At 42.2% G+C, this 15259-nt stretch overlaps 1 protein-coding gene across 1 annotated transcript in view; it reads right to left on the reverse strand.

Moving 5' to 3' along the window:
* Positions 1-10788, reverse strand: part of LOC134866964 (NALCN channel auxiliary factor 1) — a 67773-nt gene extending 56985 nt beyond the window's left edge. Inside the window, exon 1 of the mRNA XM_063887207.1 lies at positions 10063-10788. Coding sequence (XP_063743277.1) covers positions 10063-10788 — 726 coding nt within the window. The remainder of the gene's footprint in view (positions 1-10062) is intronic.
* Positions 10789-15259: the final 4471 nt, after the last annotated feature.

Consider the following 15259-nt stretch of genomic DNA (forward strand, 5'->3'; position numbering starts at 1 on the left):
CTTGCTAAGGTTCAGCCCACTCACGAAATCGGGCCACGAAACTGTAGGTATCACATACTTAGGGCCTGTATCACGCTCCAGGAAAAGCTCCTCAGTGGTAAGGTGGTTGCTAGGTGCCACTGAATAATAATGTGAATAATCAGCGTCTTTGGCTTCGTAATGAGGCCTGTGAGGAGGACAACACAAACTCATTTGCATCAGTTTGAATGGAGGCGTTTAGTGTAATATTGCTTAAATGTATTTCTATTAGGATGTTCTTCCCCACCTGGGAAACCCTTTTTAGCAGAAACACAGCTGATGGTAAACATTTACAACGAAAATAATACATGTTTCAAAGCAAAGTTTGAATCACTAGCGAAAGGTTGTTGACCTCACTGTAGCCATCCTTCATGCTGTGATAACAATATTTTCATAATTTCTACTATTTTTCATTCAGGAATACAAAAATGACATCATGACTGAAGTAAATTAGAGCTTAAAGCAAAGTCCAAATTCTCAAACTTGTAAAAAAAAAAAATCCATAAAAACAAAAACACCCGCATCAACATCCCCCATGTGTTTCTACTTCTAAGTGTCACCACTGGTCCACTGAACACCAGGATGTTGCAGCTAGAGCTGACACAATTTATTGATTATTTGAAAGTCAATCGACTGCACAAATAACTGGCAACTACTTGGCTAACAAATTGTCTTTTCAGTGATTTATCGAGTAAAAATTCGAAAGAATCTCTGCTTCTGATTTTCTCTAAGAGGGATATTTTTTACTGCTGTGTTTGATCATTTTTGTTGGAAAATGGAATATCTTGAGGCTTGGATTTATGTTATATAACAATGAATACTGTACTGTATATAACTCGGGGATCAGGGTCATCGTAATGTGCATTCTTCAAATCATCTGGTTAATAGACTTAATAGTACACGGATTAATCTAGAATGAAAATAAATACATTTCATCCAATAACATAATAATATTCACAGCTTCAACTTGAATAACATTTTAGAGGAATAATTCAGAGATGTGTTTCTATCGAGAGTTCAATAACACTGTCTGTACAGCTAATATAAAGCTTGTGCATACAACTTTCCTTGCTTTTTCCAAAGGTAAACAAATAAACTACAAGCAGCTCAAACCTCTCAGTCAAAAAGAATGGGGGAAACCTCTTCAAGAATCTAAGCACCCCTACCAAAAAATGTGCCACTGCTCTCTTTGCTTACAGTATGCTAAGCTAACTGTATCCTGGCTTCATACATATACGTATTTAGCACATCCAATCAGATCCCTTGGTAGAAATCTGACTGTCAAGGACATTTGCTACATGTCATCCCCCTCTCTCTTCCTCTTTCTCCCTACTGCAGTTCTATCAACTGAAGGCAAAAAGACAGAACATTTATCATTTAAATTCTCATCCAACTCTGTAAGAAAGAAAACAAGTGAATCTCCCAGACTACTTGACACTTCGTACTTATGACACATTGCTGATGGAAAGGACTACAACATCCCCCTGCACCATGCACTCAAGCATGTAAACATGCACCCCCCCTCTACATACACACTCATCCACTGACAGAAACACTAGCCTGATTAAAATTGAAAGGATTAGGTAGGAGCAGGTGCTCAAATGAATTGTTTGTACAAAACCCAGAGAAAATACAGTATGTCAAGGGATTTGACACGAGCTCCTCATGCTGTACACATCACCGGGTATTTCCTCTAATCTAACCATTGATTTGTTCGTCTCTCTCCCCCCGTCTATTTGCTTCTGTCACCTGATCGCTGTCAGCTTCTCTCCTGTGAGTGCTGTTGTTGGTTTTGCAACAGTATGGGTCTGCTTGTATATGTGTGAGTTTGTAATCATGAAACTGCTTGTCGGTGTGTCAAACTTCTCTCGCATCTCTGCTCTCCCTGAATCAGGACGTACAGTGAGCGGCTGATTATGATGATGACTCAGTAATGTGCAAATGTCACCAGAGTCTGAGAACTGTGACTGGTTTCTGCGTCTCTGCCAGTGATGCTCAGTCTGTAGTTTCCTCAGAACAATTCACTTTTTCTACTGTCGGTTCCTTTTTTTATCTAGCTTTTTTTTGTTCTCAGTCCAGTTGTCCTATAGGAGAAATCCAGATGTGATTCAATAAACTTTCCCTGACACAGACATATGCGTCTCCAACAGATTGCAATCTTGGGATTAGCCGTGCTACACACAAATCAGGGACAGCACTACTTTGCACTGGAGGTAGTCGTAGCATACCTGAAGCTATTGGCTACATTAAAACATTACTGCCGTACATTAGTGGTGAAGTCACAACATTGGCAGCTTAGCTTAGCAACAAACAACTATCAGTGAACTAACACAAACACGTGCATGAATAGCTTACAGTAGATGGACTAAAGTTTTGCTCATCATTACAGGTTCTCACCAATTCATCTGCAGTTACACTGGCAGGGATCAGATAAACAGGACATTATGACTTTTGTATGACCTTGTCAAAGATGTTGGAATTGCTGTCTGGCTTTCTTCTGGTTGCTTTTAATATGACAGGAACAATTATGGCCAATTTCAGTGTGATGTCAGTGTCACCTCAGCTGTCCCTATAGGGGATGGGCTGTGTAAGTAGATTCTTAACAGGCTGCTTACTGATGTAGCCACACTTGGGAGGACAAGTGATTATCTTTCTGTCTTGGATAGATTAGCATTGTTACTTTTTTTCCCTATCTGGTTAGAATGCTGGTTTTGTTGCTCTTTGGCTGCATTGGCACTTTTAAAAAAATATACTAGCTTTATAATCCTCCAGAGATGCATGAAGTAGATGAATGTGTCGATGGGGTCTGAGTTCAGCTCAGTTCTGTAGGGTTTAACAAACATATTAATTTACCTACTTACCCCCTCTAAAATCAATGAGGTTTTAATCAACATCCTTTACATCAAATGCTTAAGGTTAAGGTCGGGGTTGTGATTAAGAGCAGATTTGTCAACAGCCTGAGAGAGAGTGCTGCCTCAGAAGGCACGCTCAGGGGAACAGAGTATCATTTTATTTGTGTATGTTAGCAGGAATTGGTTGGAAATATGATTTAAAAAAAAGCTTGTTCAAGATGAATGTTTAGGGTTTAAAGGAAGTACTCCACAGATTTAGCATTGAACTCTTAAAACACTGTTGAGTGTGTTATGCTAGTAGCAGCTAATGTCAAACCTTAAATAGAGATGAGGAGTGGGCTATCGAACTAAGTTCTCTTCTTTATTTACATTTTGCATAAGTTTCTTTCAGAGCCACAAATGGCTTTATAGATTCCACATGCAACATTAATCGTCAAGACCTGTAAACCTACAACTCATCCATTGAACTATTTTACGGAGAAGTTGATTGTAAAGATCCTGAAATCTCAAGTGGACCCTTAATTCAGGTGTCTTTATCTCTAGGAGAGATTGTTAAAAAAAAATGCGACGTGAGATGCCTTTCAATTTATCATCCAATATAAAAAACACCATCTAACTCTCTGCTTTGTAAACGCCCTCATTCAAGCTCAGATTAAATGATTCCATTGAGAGGAACATACTGTATATGTTCCTTTCAAATAAACAATTCAGTCTCCATATCACTGTCTTTTGGACACACACACACAAACACTGAATTAACATGTGCATCTCAACACAAAGGAGAACTTGACAACAGTAATGTGAAATAGTGCTGGACTGTTGTGGCAGCACTTGTTCATCTCTCCACACATTATCATATTTGTCAAGCTTCCTTTTGTTTGCTGAATAAAACTGAAGTGGCAGATATATCTGCATCCCGGACACATTTCAAAGTCTGTTCCCCAGACACACCCGTTATTTTCCAAAGCAAACTCATAGAGATGCTGACTATTTCAGATAATTATGGGCTGAAATCATTATATGCCTAAAATAAATGCCTATTGTTTTCCAACACATTTTGTATGGATATCCATAGCAGCCATTCCGCTCACTCTAGCCACTTCTCTCGTTTCACTTTGTCACAGAAAATCAAACATAACACTTCACCCACTCATCAAATCATTCAACTAAGCAGTGAGACAGAGGAGAGAAGAGACAGATAGCTAGTGTGCATTTGTAAAAGTCATAATTTGCTTATGCTTTTAATCGGATTGAATGGATGCATTTTAAAGAATCATTGCAACGTCGATCTCATTATGAGTGGAGCTGTTCTTGCACACAGTAACTCACAGGTGCATGGACAAGCCTATACTATTTTCTTTGACTTTTAAGCTGGCCTTAAAGGTGCCCACGCATCAGACAAATACTCCATATGTAACCTGATTGAGGGACGTGACTTTTTTCCGAGTAGCTGCTTGCAGGAAGGAGGGAGGAACATACTGTATATGGAGAGAAGGAAATGGGTGTGGAAGTGTTGATAGGAGCTGAGGCCCTAGGCTGCGAGAGAGGAGGGAGCTGTATGTTCTCAATGTGCTGCGTGGACGGGGAATAGAGGCCGACGAGGAGGCGTTTCCATGGGAGTGCTGTGTTCTTCTCGAACAGACGCATTCCCTTATCTCCTGCCTGGGGAGAAACAAACACTGGCAGCTCATATGAAGGGGAGTTTCCCTGGATCTATTTGAGCTGCGTAGAGAAGCAACAGAGCCCTAATTGAATTTGAGGGAGAGAGAGAAAAGTGCAGGACTTGCAGTAGGGCAATGCTGTCTGTGTCGATAGCAGCACAATCTATACATAATATGCTGTTTGCTACTTTAATAAAAGCTGTCGGTTTAAACAAATGTGAAGTTTAGCTAAACATATGATCGTATTAAAGCAAAATGTGTTTACAGAAACATGAGCTGAGTCAGCATTTTGTCTTAGATAACGTTTTTAGCCATTCAGCGAGACTCTAGGGGTCACATCGTCAGATCATCAGTTATCCCTGCAAATATTGGGAAGATCGCCATAACATTTTGTACAGTTGACATACATCATTTATGACTCACAGACAATGTATCCTATTGAGTTATGGTTCAGAGGGAATTTTCTGATAAACTCAGAAAAAACATCTTTACAAACTGTTCTTTAATAACTGGTGTGGAAATGCTATTGGATCCCACAATATATAAACATTTAAGCCAACATGGATAAGGGCTCAGAAATATAAATAAACATTTGGACAATGTCAAGCTGTTATGTAATGTAATATGATTGTGAGTCCTCCAATAGCTTCTAAAGCTCCCTTCAGATGATCAGCGGAAAAAGTGCTCTGTGCCGGCTGTATCGCTGGGTGTCTATGGAGAGAGCGGTTCAGCCAGACTAGCCGCAAGCACGACCCTCGGCATTGCACACCACTCGAAATTGTAACAGAGCCCTGTGCTTAAAGTTAAATTATTTAAACTTTGACCTCGATAGCCACTGACCTTTTGAAGCGCAACACGTGAGAACAGCTGTATGCCAACTACTGAGGTGATTGTAGAAACCAAACTGTTCTAGGCTCTATGCACTACCTCGTGGTGAGCAAGAGCAAATTGTGGATCATGCAATGGATGTTTTACAGTTTCAATCCCATCATTTTTAATATCATCTATTTAAAGAAACATGTCCCTCTCAGAAGAATTACAATCAGCTTGGTGACACATTTGTTTTTTTTAACTATAGCAGATCATCAAGTCAAAGTCTCGATTTGTCAAATTCTTTGTTTCATGATCAAATCATAACAAAAGCAATGATACTGTTTACCCATCATCATCACAATTGCTAACATGGCCAAAAGCATAACAAAATGAAAAGCTGTTAGTATTGTCATTGCTGACATTCATATTTAGTCCTTCTGTGTCTCAGTACGGCCCACAAACATGACTGTAAACCCTTACAACCTACCAACCATCTTGTGTTGTTCATACACTTTCATCAACCTTTTGTTATTTTATTTAATTAAATGGAGAACACAATCGGTCTGTCCTTACCGTAGAGGTAAAGATAAACAAATTAAACAGGGGCTTAACTGAAAAGGCTTTTAGAAATAGAGAAAAGGTTGTTTAATAAATGGAGGGCAATTGAGGCTGAGTGAGGGAACACACAGTGGGATTGGTGTGGACAGACCTGGTATTCATGGGAAGGAAAGGACCTTAACCTAGATAAGCATCTTTCACCCCAGCAGAAAAAGAGAGCTCAATGACTACATCATTCTGAGCAGAGAGAGGGGGATAGAAACAGAGGCATCTTACAGGGTGTTGCCTGTACTGTAAGGAGGAGGGCAACAGGGGTGGAGGTGACGTAGAGGCTGAAACTGGACATGTGTGATGTGTGATGATGGTCCTCAGAGCTCTGACACAGATGGGAGGAAGACAAAGAGGGAATGATGTGAAAGAAAGAGAGGGACAATGACAGAAAGATGGAGAAAAGAGATCAACATGTTGAGACGGAGCCCTGGAGACACAGCCACCAGAGAAAGCAGAGAATTATGGGAGTGCAAATTAAATTACACCGGAAGGGACAGTCAGGTCTGGACCTGCAGGAAACACGACACATGGGGCTGTGTGTGTGTGTGTGTATGTGTATGTGTGTGTGTGTGTGTGTGTGTGTGTGTGTGTGTGTGTGTGTGTGTGTGTGTGTGTGTGTGTGTGTGTGTGTGTGTGTGTGTGTGTGTGTGTGTGTGTGTGTGTGTGTGTGTGTGTGTGTGTGTGTGTGTGTGTGTGTGTGTGTGTGTGTCTGTGTGTGTGTGTGTGTGTGTGTGTTTGTGTTTCATACAGAAATCAAAAGGTGTAAGGAACACAACAAGGAAAGAGTAAACAAAGAAAGAAGAAAATTACCGGTACGGGAAAAGAGGATACATAACAATCATTTGATGCACAGTGACTGCACCCAACTACCTGCCCAAATAACTCCTCTTCAGATCAGTCAGTTTTCCTAGTCATAGTAGGAAAAGAACAGGTGTTTATATATATTAAAAATGAGTCTGTGTTATTCAAGTGACGCAGTAAGGCGTGATAGTGGGACAGTGAGCCAACATTCACCATGTCAGGACGTAGCAACTTGAGCAGCTAAATGGGATTTATTTGTTTAAACATGTGCTTTTCCTTCTGTGTTAGAATCAATTTAGTTGGAAAGCCTATCAAATGATCTTGTTTAGATTCAAAGTTAGTAGAAAAAGTGCTGGCAAAGGTCTGTGGCTGATAAATTAGCTAAATTGGAGTGCTCTTTACAAACACGTTTAGGCCCTCAGCTACAAGGTTGAAGGTTTAAAGGTTGAGTTATTTCCTAAAACTGCGGGGAACTGCAGCTCTTAGTAATTCAAAAGTAAATCGTGCATCCGTTGGGGACTATTTTCAGCCACGGATTATTACACATTTGAAGCGCTATTCACAACAGCAGGATAGGGAATGTGGATAGCTACTGTGCCAATTTTCATTGAAGTGGAGAAACATGTAACCCAGTGCAACCGTGTGGTTCACTGATGTGTTTCTAATAGTTTGGCCAACAATGGAGCTGTAGGACACAGAGGACTAGCATCTGTCCAATCTGTATTGTGCATATGCGACTCTCAATGGAGGTAAAAAAGATATTGACATGTGTTGTCGTTTCTGGAAAGCGTACTTTAGCTGCTTAATGATATCACAAGGTGGTACCAGATTGGTTCATAGACGTGAATTCTTGCCAATAGCCTATCAAGCATTTTAGACTTTATCAGAAGCATTTAGGATACTGGTAATGGTATTGGAACAACTCTAGTTATATCTGCTGATATTGTTGCCCTAAGTTTTCAATACAAAGTACATTTTGTGACACCTACTTCAGCTTCGAATCTTCTTTCAATGATTCCTTCACGGTTTTTTTTCATCACACTGCTAGTCTGTTTTCCTTTTTCCTTTTTAGACACTGCAAAAACACATCTACGGCAAACACAAATGCAATGTGATGACACAGTTTCAATCAAAACAAACCATTTGGAAGAAGCCAAATTAAAATGTGAATGACGAAGTAGAGAGGTCTGAGATGAGAGGAATAGGACAATAAAGAGTGAATAGCAATAGTTATTGTTTCAAGCTTTCTACTTTCTTTTTATTGTCCAGCAGAGTCTTTCTTAAAGAAGCAGGGTTGTGTGACGCAGGCCTGAGGTGCTGTTCTCTCACAAAGGTCACAGGAACATGGAGCAGATTAGCAATTCAGATTGGGCTAAAGGGGCTAAAATGCTGCTGTAGCCCTGCCTGAGTCTGATTACATTAGCAAAGAGTAGGAGTGCAAATGCACACTAGTGATTAGCTGACATAAGAGGGAAAGTGTCTATATACTTTAATGGGAAAAAGATTCATGCACATACACAGAGCAAATACATATATGCATGCACACAGGCCTAACAATAAGCTATGACTCAATGAATGAAGATATAAGCAGCACATGATTCCATTGTGAAGGTTTATCCTCGGTGTATCCTCCCACTAACTGGCCTTACAGACACACACACACACACACACACACACACACACACACACACACACACACATACACACACGGATTACCAGCACTCACAGCCAAGCACCCTGACCATCTGCCCTTGTACAACATCCATCTTGTAAAAATGGGTTTGGGTTGCAGGATCATTATGAGGGCAGTTATAAATGGAAGATTTCCTGCTTTCTTAGATTCATCCCCTGACCTGTGTTATAGTGCTCTTGTGGTGATACAGCAGCAACCCTGGCTTTTTGACCTTTTGTATAACATCTGTTATTGTGATAATAGAAAACCTTAATGTTAAGGACAAGAGAGTTGGTTTTGCTAAGCACCAAACACATACAAATCTGTATTTCACAGTCGAGCTTTAAAGTGCATCTGCCAAGCATACATACAAGTAACACAGTTCTTGTTCATTTACTGTATTTATAGCAGGAGCAACACTCGCCAGTCTAACATCATACATGTCTTGTGTCTTTAGCAGGCCACACTTCATATTACCATTACCGTATTCCATACTTCTTATTGATTATGAGAGATTCCCACACCATACATGACACAAGTGGTTGCTGTGTTCAATAAATTAGGTTGGTCATGGTCTCTGTCCAGTAAAGTACAGAATGTAACCCTACCTAACTGCCAGACTAGTTGAAACAATGGACATAGTTCATATGAAATTACACAGATAAAGAAACAATGAAAGTACACAGATAAAGAAACATGCAAGTCCTCCTAAAAGGCCATTTGCTGGGCCTTCTTTCAGCACCATGGACAGTGGTCACAGGGGGCTGTGCCGCTGTCTCGGAAGGAAACAGCCTCTGCAACAGTCCAGTGCACAACAAATGAAGCAGATTGAAGAGTAATTCAACCAGTGTATCCCTACAGTGTCACTATTTACAGGTATCTTTTCTTTGTTTAACACGGCCGAGCCAGGATGCTTTGAGCTACACACATAAAAGTGTGTTAGTTTGCGTGTGTATATGATGTAGACCTGGGTTTGTTTTGGACATGATCAACGTTTACTCCACAGCCTGAGATATGTTCTATCTAAGGTTGCTGTGTTATTGAATCAACAAGCAACTGGGGACAATACAAAGTCTGGATTAGGTGCAGAAATAACTTGTGTGCTATTAACGATATTGAAATGAGCTCCACTCAGCAGCCCTCTCTCCCCTCATCTCAAAGAGCTGTGGTGCAAGCCTTGCCCTTGCTCAAAATATCAAACATCACTTCCACAGTCACATTTTACAAAGTGGTCTAGAAATTCAACTCAGGGATTCAGAGAAAGAAAAACACTTCTCTGATTCTGCTGCTCTGTCCTCTAGCCTCCATACCATTGTCATCTGGTGCAGTTGTGTGTGTTGCTGTCATCTGGCCTGACAATCACAGGCCAAATGATGCAGTGAAGACACTGGTAGGTAGCCTACTGGTAGTAAAAAAAACGAAATAGCAACATACTGACAGATATGCCCAACGGTTACCATGGCGACTGTGAACCAGCCCCCCTAGATGTGTGTGTGTGTGTGTGTGTGTGTGTGTGTGTGTGTGTGTGTGTGTGTGTGTGTGTGTGTGTGTGTGTGTGTGTGTGTGTGTGTGTGTGTGTGTGTGTGTGTGTGTGTGTGTGTGTGTGTGTGTGTGTGTGTGTGTGTCCTCGACCTACCTTGCATTCCTCCATGCACGTCCTGACTGAGTATGCATCCGTCTCATATTTCTGAACCAGCAGTTCAAACTCCCGGTAGTTCTCCTCTGCTTGCTGGTCAAGAAGCTGATAAGCCCGGACACACTTGCTGCATCCCAGCACATCCTGCCCCATATCCAAGGAGCAATTTAAATCGTCCGGACTCGTAAACCCGTGAAACAAATCCAAAAGTGAGTAGGAATTACAAAAAGAAAGGTACAAATCGCTCAGATTCACGTTCGACAACTGTGTCCCCTTTTCCCCTCCAACGGAGAGGCCCAGGCACACGGTCTCCGCGTCCGTGAAAGTAAAGCACTCTTTGGACCAGCTGTCTGGATGACAGGTGTCCATTCGCCACAGAGGTTTGGTAGAATTCCCTAGAAAAATAACATCTTGCGCTCTGGCGAGACGGTCGGGGTCAGGTGATGTTGGGATATAGTGTCGGTGAAGGGAGTTTGGGTACTCGCCCATGTCCGTAATTGCAAGCCCCTCGTCCGACCGCTTGTCTCGGGTTCGCGTCAGTTTTGCCTCAGCACAGAACCACAAGTGATCAGAGAGCAGGACGGTGATGAAGAGCAGAGAGGCCAGCGACAGTCGCCATCTCTGGGCCCGCTCCGACTCGGTAAATGGCTTCTCGTTCTCTCGGGGTGCAAACCAGTATTTTAAGCCCTCATCATGCTGCCGACGCATCCAAGCACCCCTGGTCATATTTTAGGAAAGTGCTGCCCTGGCCGACTCCACCGCGGGGGCTGCTCTGCCACAATACTCATTGACTTGGGGGAGACGGACTCCGGTTGGTTCTCCTCTGTAGCGGTGGGGTACCGTGCCTCTGCCGGTCCAGGGCGCTCCTCTATCGCGCCCGCAGCAATCGGTGCTATTCCGATCCAATTAGCGCGCCCGCACAGATTAAGCTTCGCGCTGCCGCATCCCGGTTCTCCATGGCTCTCCGGGGGGAAACGGCGTCCTCTTTGACCGCATGCCCCCCTCTCCCTACCGTCCCTCCCCGGGTGTGTTTCTTTTAGGGGACACAGCGAGACCAGCTTTTGCGAGCCTCTCGGTACTGATGCTGCGCGTGTGTCGCCGTTCGGTTTGCAGATTGACTTAAAGGAGAGCAAAGAGCTCTTTCGATGCACGCACTCTGTCCGGTACCTGGGTGGAAAGCTTAGAATCCTTTCTCCCGTTGGCCATTGTCATCTTGGACCGCGGTTAAGTTGCCGCCATGTTCGTCTTGAAACACTTTTTCGGAGAGCTGGGTCGGTTTGCGTCATCTCCATCGTTGCGATAGCTCCATCGTTGCGCAGTGGCGGAGCAGCTTATTACCTATATGCACACACACACAGAAACACACATACACAGGGAGGGAGGGAGCGAGAGAGGGAGAGAGAGAGGGGGGGGGGGAGCGAGCACGGACACACAAAGTGTTAAGGCTATCCTCTGCTCTTCATGAGTATTCCCCTAATATTGTCTTTGCAGGGCACAAACGATACGACTTTTGGCGACATCTTGCTTTTGGTGCAGGATAGACTCGAGCCCATTCAAAAGAACAACAGTGCATATTAAACAAAAATCAGTTTTTATATATAGTCATTCAAATTGATTGATAACTACAATCTGTACATACCACAAATCCTCAATTAACATGGCCCAGCAGGTGTAAATAATATCAAGGAAATTATGACTTTGAAACACTATCTGAAACTAGTCAGGCCTGAGCCTCTGAACAAGTGGAAAGCAGCTGAACAAGCAAGGCTTTGAGCTTGTAGGTTTAACAATATCATGTACCTGTTTCCTGCACCTGGGTCCCCATCTTATCAGCTGTGTTGTGTTTGGCCAGTGGGTTTAAAGCAAACACATGAATTACAGTATGGCCCTATATGTAAAGTCCCTGTGTGTGACGGGGGAGAAAACGAGGGGGAGGCAGACGCAGGAGGTAGTTGCTCTTAAGGTGCTGAAAGTGAATTACAGTATTTATCCTCTTCCTTAGAGCTACTAATCAGTGAGTATGGTTGAAGACAGGGTTGCTTGATGTTAATGGTCTGTATGGGAATAAGACAAGAGACGATTATTAATGTGTGCTCAGGGCAGGGCATGAGGAGATCTACAATCTGTTGTTGAGCAGGAAAAGTGCTCATCTCACACCAGGCCCATTAGCTTTAGTGCAGCCAGTGTCCCTCTGCCAAAAAAACGACGTGACAACATATTGAATAGCACCGGAAATATAATGAAAATGTTTGTATCGTTTTCCTTTTTTTCCATGGCAAAGTGAAGCCATTTTATTTGTAAAGCATATTTCAGCAACAAAGAAATTCAAAGTGTTTTACATAAAAGCATTAAGACATAAAGCAAAAGCAGCACATTATACAACAACAAAACAAAAAAAAAAAGGTCTAAAATACAATAATAAAAGTTACACTCAGTGTAAGAGCATTTTATTTAATAAAAGTAACGGCAAACAGGAAAGTCTTAAGCCTTGATTAAAAGGACTTCGATTTGCATTGTTTGTTTTGGGAGTTGTTCCAGATATAATGCATGAAAACTGAACGTTGCTTCTTCATGATTATGTTTGTCTATGTGGACAGAAACCAGATGGCCTAAGTGTCCTGGATAGTTCATGATGTAGCAGAAATGTATGTGTGCCCTAAAGCAGTCAGTGTTTAAATATTATAAGGGAGATCAGCACTGAATCTCAGCACCTTGGATAGGTGCTTAACTCTGGTGCTTGTGTGGAAGCTGTTTTCCCAGCCTTCTGTCACAGAGGAAACTAGCCTCAAAAACATGTGTTCCTTTTAGTTGTACTGTCACTGGTGTTGCACCTTCTGTTGAAGAGCTGTTTAACATCAGAAATCTAAAAGCCAGTAATGTGAGCCATTTCTTTTATGGTCTGAGTAGAGGGAATACATCTTGACACTAACCTTATTTGCTGATGTATCGCCAAATGTCAGTGCTCACACACTGAGGTTCAATTTGCTTGATGTATTTGTTTTTTTATTCACCTCTGATTGTTCAGATGGCGAAAAATTCACCATGCAGGGCCTGAGTTTTGGTAGGGACATTAACTGGATTTGAAACTGTGGATGGTGTTATGGCAAACATCTGTTGTGTCATTGCTAAGGAGGCTTGAATTCTCCCCATTCATCAGTCATTGCTGCCACTTATTATGTCACTGCAGGATGCTGTGATGATGCCTCGCGGGGATAGATGTCCTACTTCAGCAGGGACTGTCTAGTCTGCCTTTACCTGTAGTTCTTCAATTTTGTGTTCTGTCTTTGACCCTGACTGTGTGTATGTGTTTTTGCAAGTGTGTGCTTGCCTCCTCCTGCACTGTTGGTAGACATATGGATAAAGGGACCTTGCCAGGAGTTTCATAACACCACTTTTAGATCATTTGATTGGTTCGAACTGAACGCCTGACTTATGTCAGCTCCTGAGAGGAGGCCAATCAACAACATACGTGTGTCTGGCACAGCAGAGAGTTGTCAGTTTCACACCACTCCCAACACTTACCCTACCTGTGTGTGTGTGTGTGTGTGTGTGTGTGTGTGTGTGTGTGTGTGTGTGTGTGTGTGTGTGTGTGTGTGTGTGTGTGTGTGTGTGTGTGTGTGTGTGTGTGTGTGTGTGTGTGTGTGTGTGTGTGTGTGTGTGTGTGTGTGTGTGTGTGTGTGTGTGTGTGTGTGTGTGTGTGTGTGTGTGTGTGTGTGCGCGCCAGAGACAGGAGAGAGAGCGGCAATGTGTGTCTGTGAGATGAATGCAGATTGCTTGCTCTTAAATCTGGAGCCATCACAGTAACAGTAAGGGATGACAGACATGACTCATCTGTGTGTGTGTGTGTGTGTGTGTGAGAATCCTCTGAATCGGCTATATAAATGTGTAGAATAGAGTTTGTTATCTTATTGTGCTGACAAGGTAACTCATGCTAAATCAAAGGTAATTTGCACACTTTTTTGTGTTAAGTTCGATGTCAAGTTTTTCAGGAAATCTAAAGCTGATAATAAATCAGTCAATATCAAAACCCCTTTTATATTTATTTTTACATCATTGTTCTGTCTGGCATGTCAAAGCTCAATCATCTATTTATAAATGTCTATTTAAAAGTGTTACATAAACAATAACCGGGTTGTTTGAAGCCTTTCAAGTCATTCTAAATCTGAACCTAGTCCAACTATAAAAAGTAATCACATCCTGTATCGTTTTTTTTGAGTCATGCAAAGCTTAAACTAAAATTGTTGGTTCTTTTAAAACCAATATGTCATGATCATTTTTTCCCCAAGTACTGGTTCCATCTTTGTTCACTGTCTTATCCCGGCAATGTGTTTCCCCAGCCATCAGCATTCCTCACAGGCAGAGACAGGGAGGAGGACAGAGGTGGTTGCCAGACTGGACCTAATGACAATCTGAGGAGGAGCATGGGGAGAAAGAAGAGACAGGGGACATCAGCCAACTGTGCCACAACCTTCACACCTCCCCCGTACTGTGTCAGAGTGGAAATGGACCTCTTAAGGTGAATCTGTCACTTTATCTCCTTCCATCTCCTGTCCTCTCTCCCCAACAGGCTTTGGGATGCATGGTCTTCTTTTTTTTCCTCCGTTCAATGATCTGTCAGTATTTTCTTTTTCCTTTTATAACTGACTGCCACCAGCTCTCTTCACCCTTCCCTTCCTTCTTCTCCCACTCAACAGACCCTATTCAACTCATCTGATTTATGTCTTCCTTAAGCTCTTCTTCACCATCCCTCATTCTTCCTCTGGATCTCAGTCCCACTCTCCTCATCTGCTTTCATTTGCCTGACGTCAAAGAACGTAAGGGACAGGATCAGTCGCTCTGATTGGTCAGAGAAGACAACACCCTCAGCCTTGGCTTACTGTCCTCAGTGGATGCTACAGAGATGTGTGATTTAAAGTGCATTACCCCACTCAAGAGCAAGTGTAGTGCATGCACCTGCAAAGATATGTTTGTGTATGTTTGCTGAATGCAGGTGTTCATTCATGCTTGTGTTTGTGTGTAGTTTGTCTGTGTGTTCTCCTGGGTTTGTGGCAATTTGTTTATATAATTATTATTTGTGTAATTATTATTTGAACATAACATGTATTTCTCAACCTTCATTTGTAGTTTTACAAAACGTCAACCCGCTCTTCAGTTGTCATCACGTAACGTATAGAGTATGGAACTCCAGTCATGTAAT

The sequence above is a fragment of the Eleginops maclovinus genome, chromosome 7 (assembly GCF_036324505.1).
Source record: "Eleginops maclovinus isolate JMC-PN-2008 ecotype Puerto Natales chromosome 7, JC_Emac_rtc_rv5, whole genome shotgun sequence".
In the NCBI taxonomy this organism is placed as follows: Eukaryota; Metazoa; Chordata; class Actinopteri; order Perciformes; family Eleginopidae; genus Eleginops; species Eleginops maclovinus.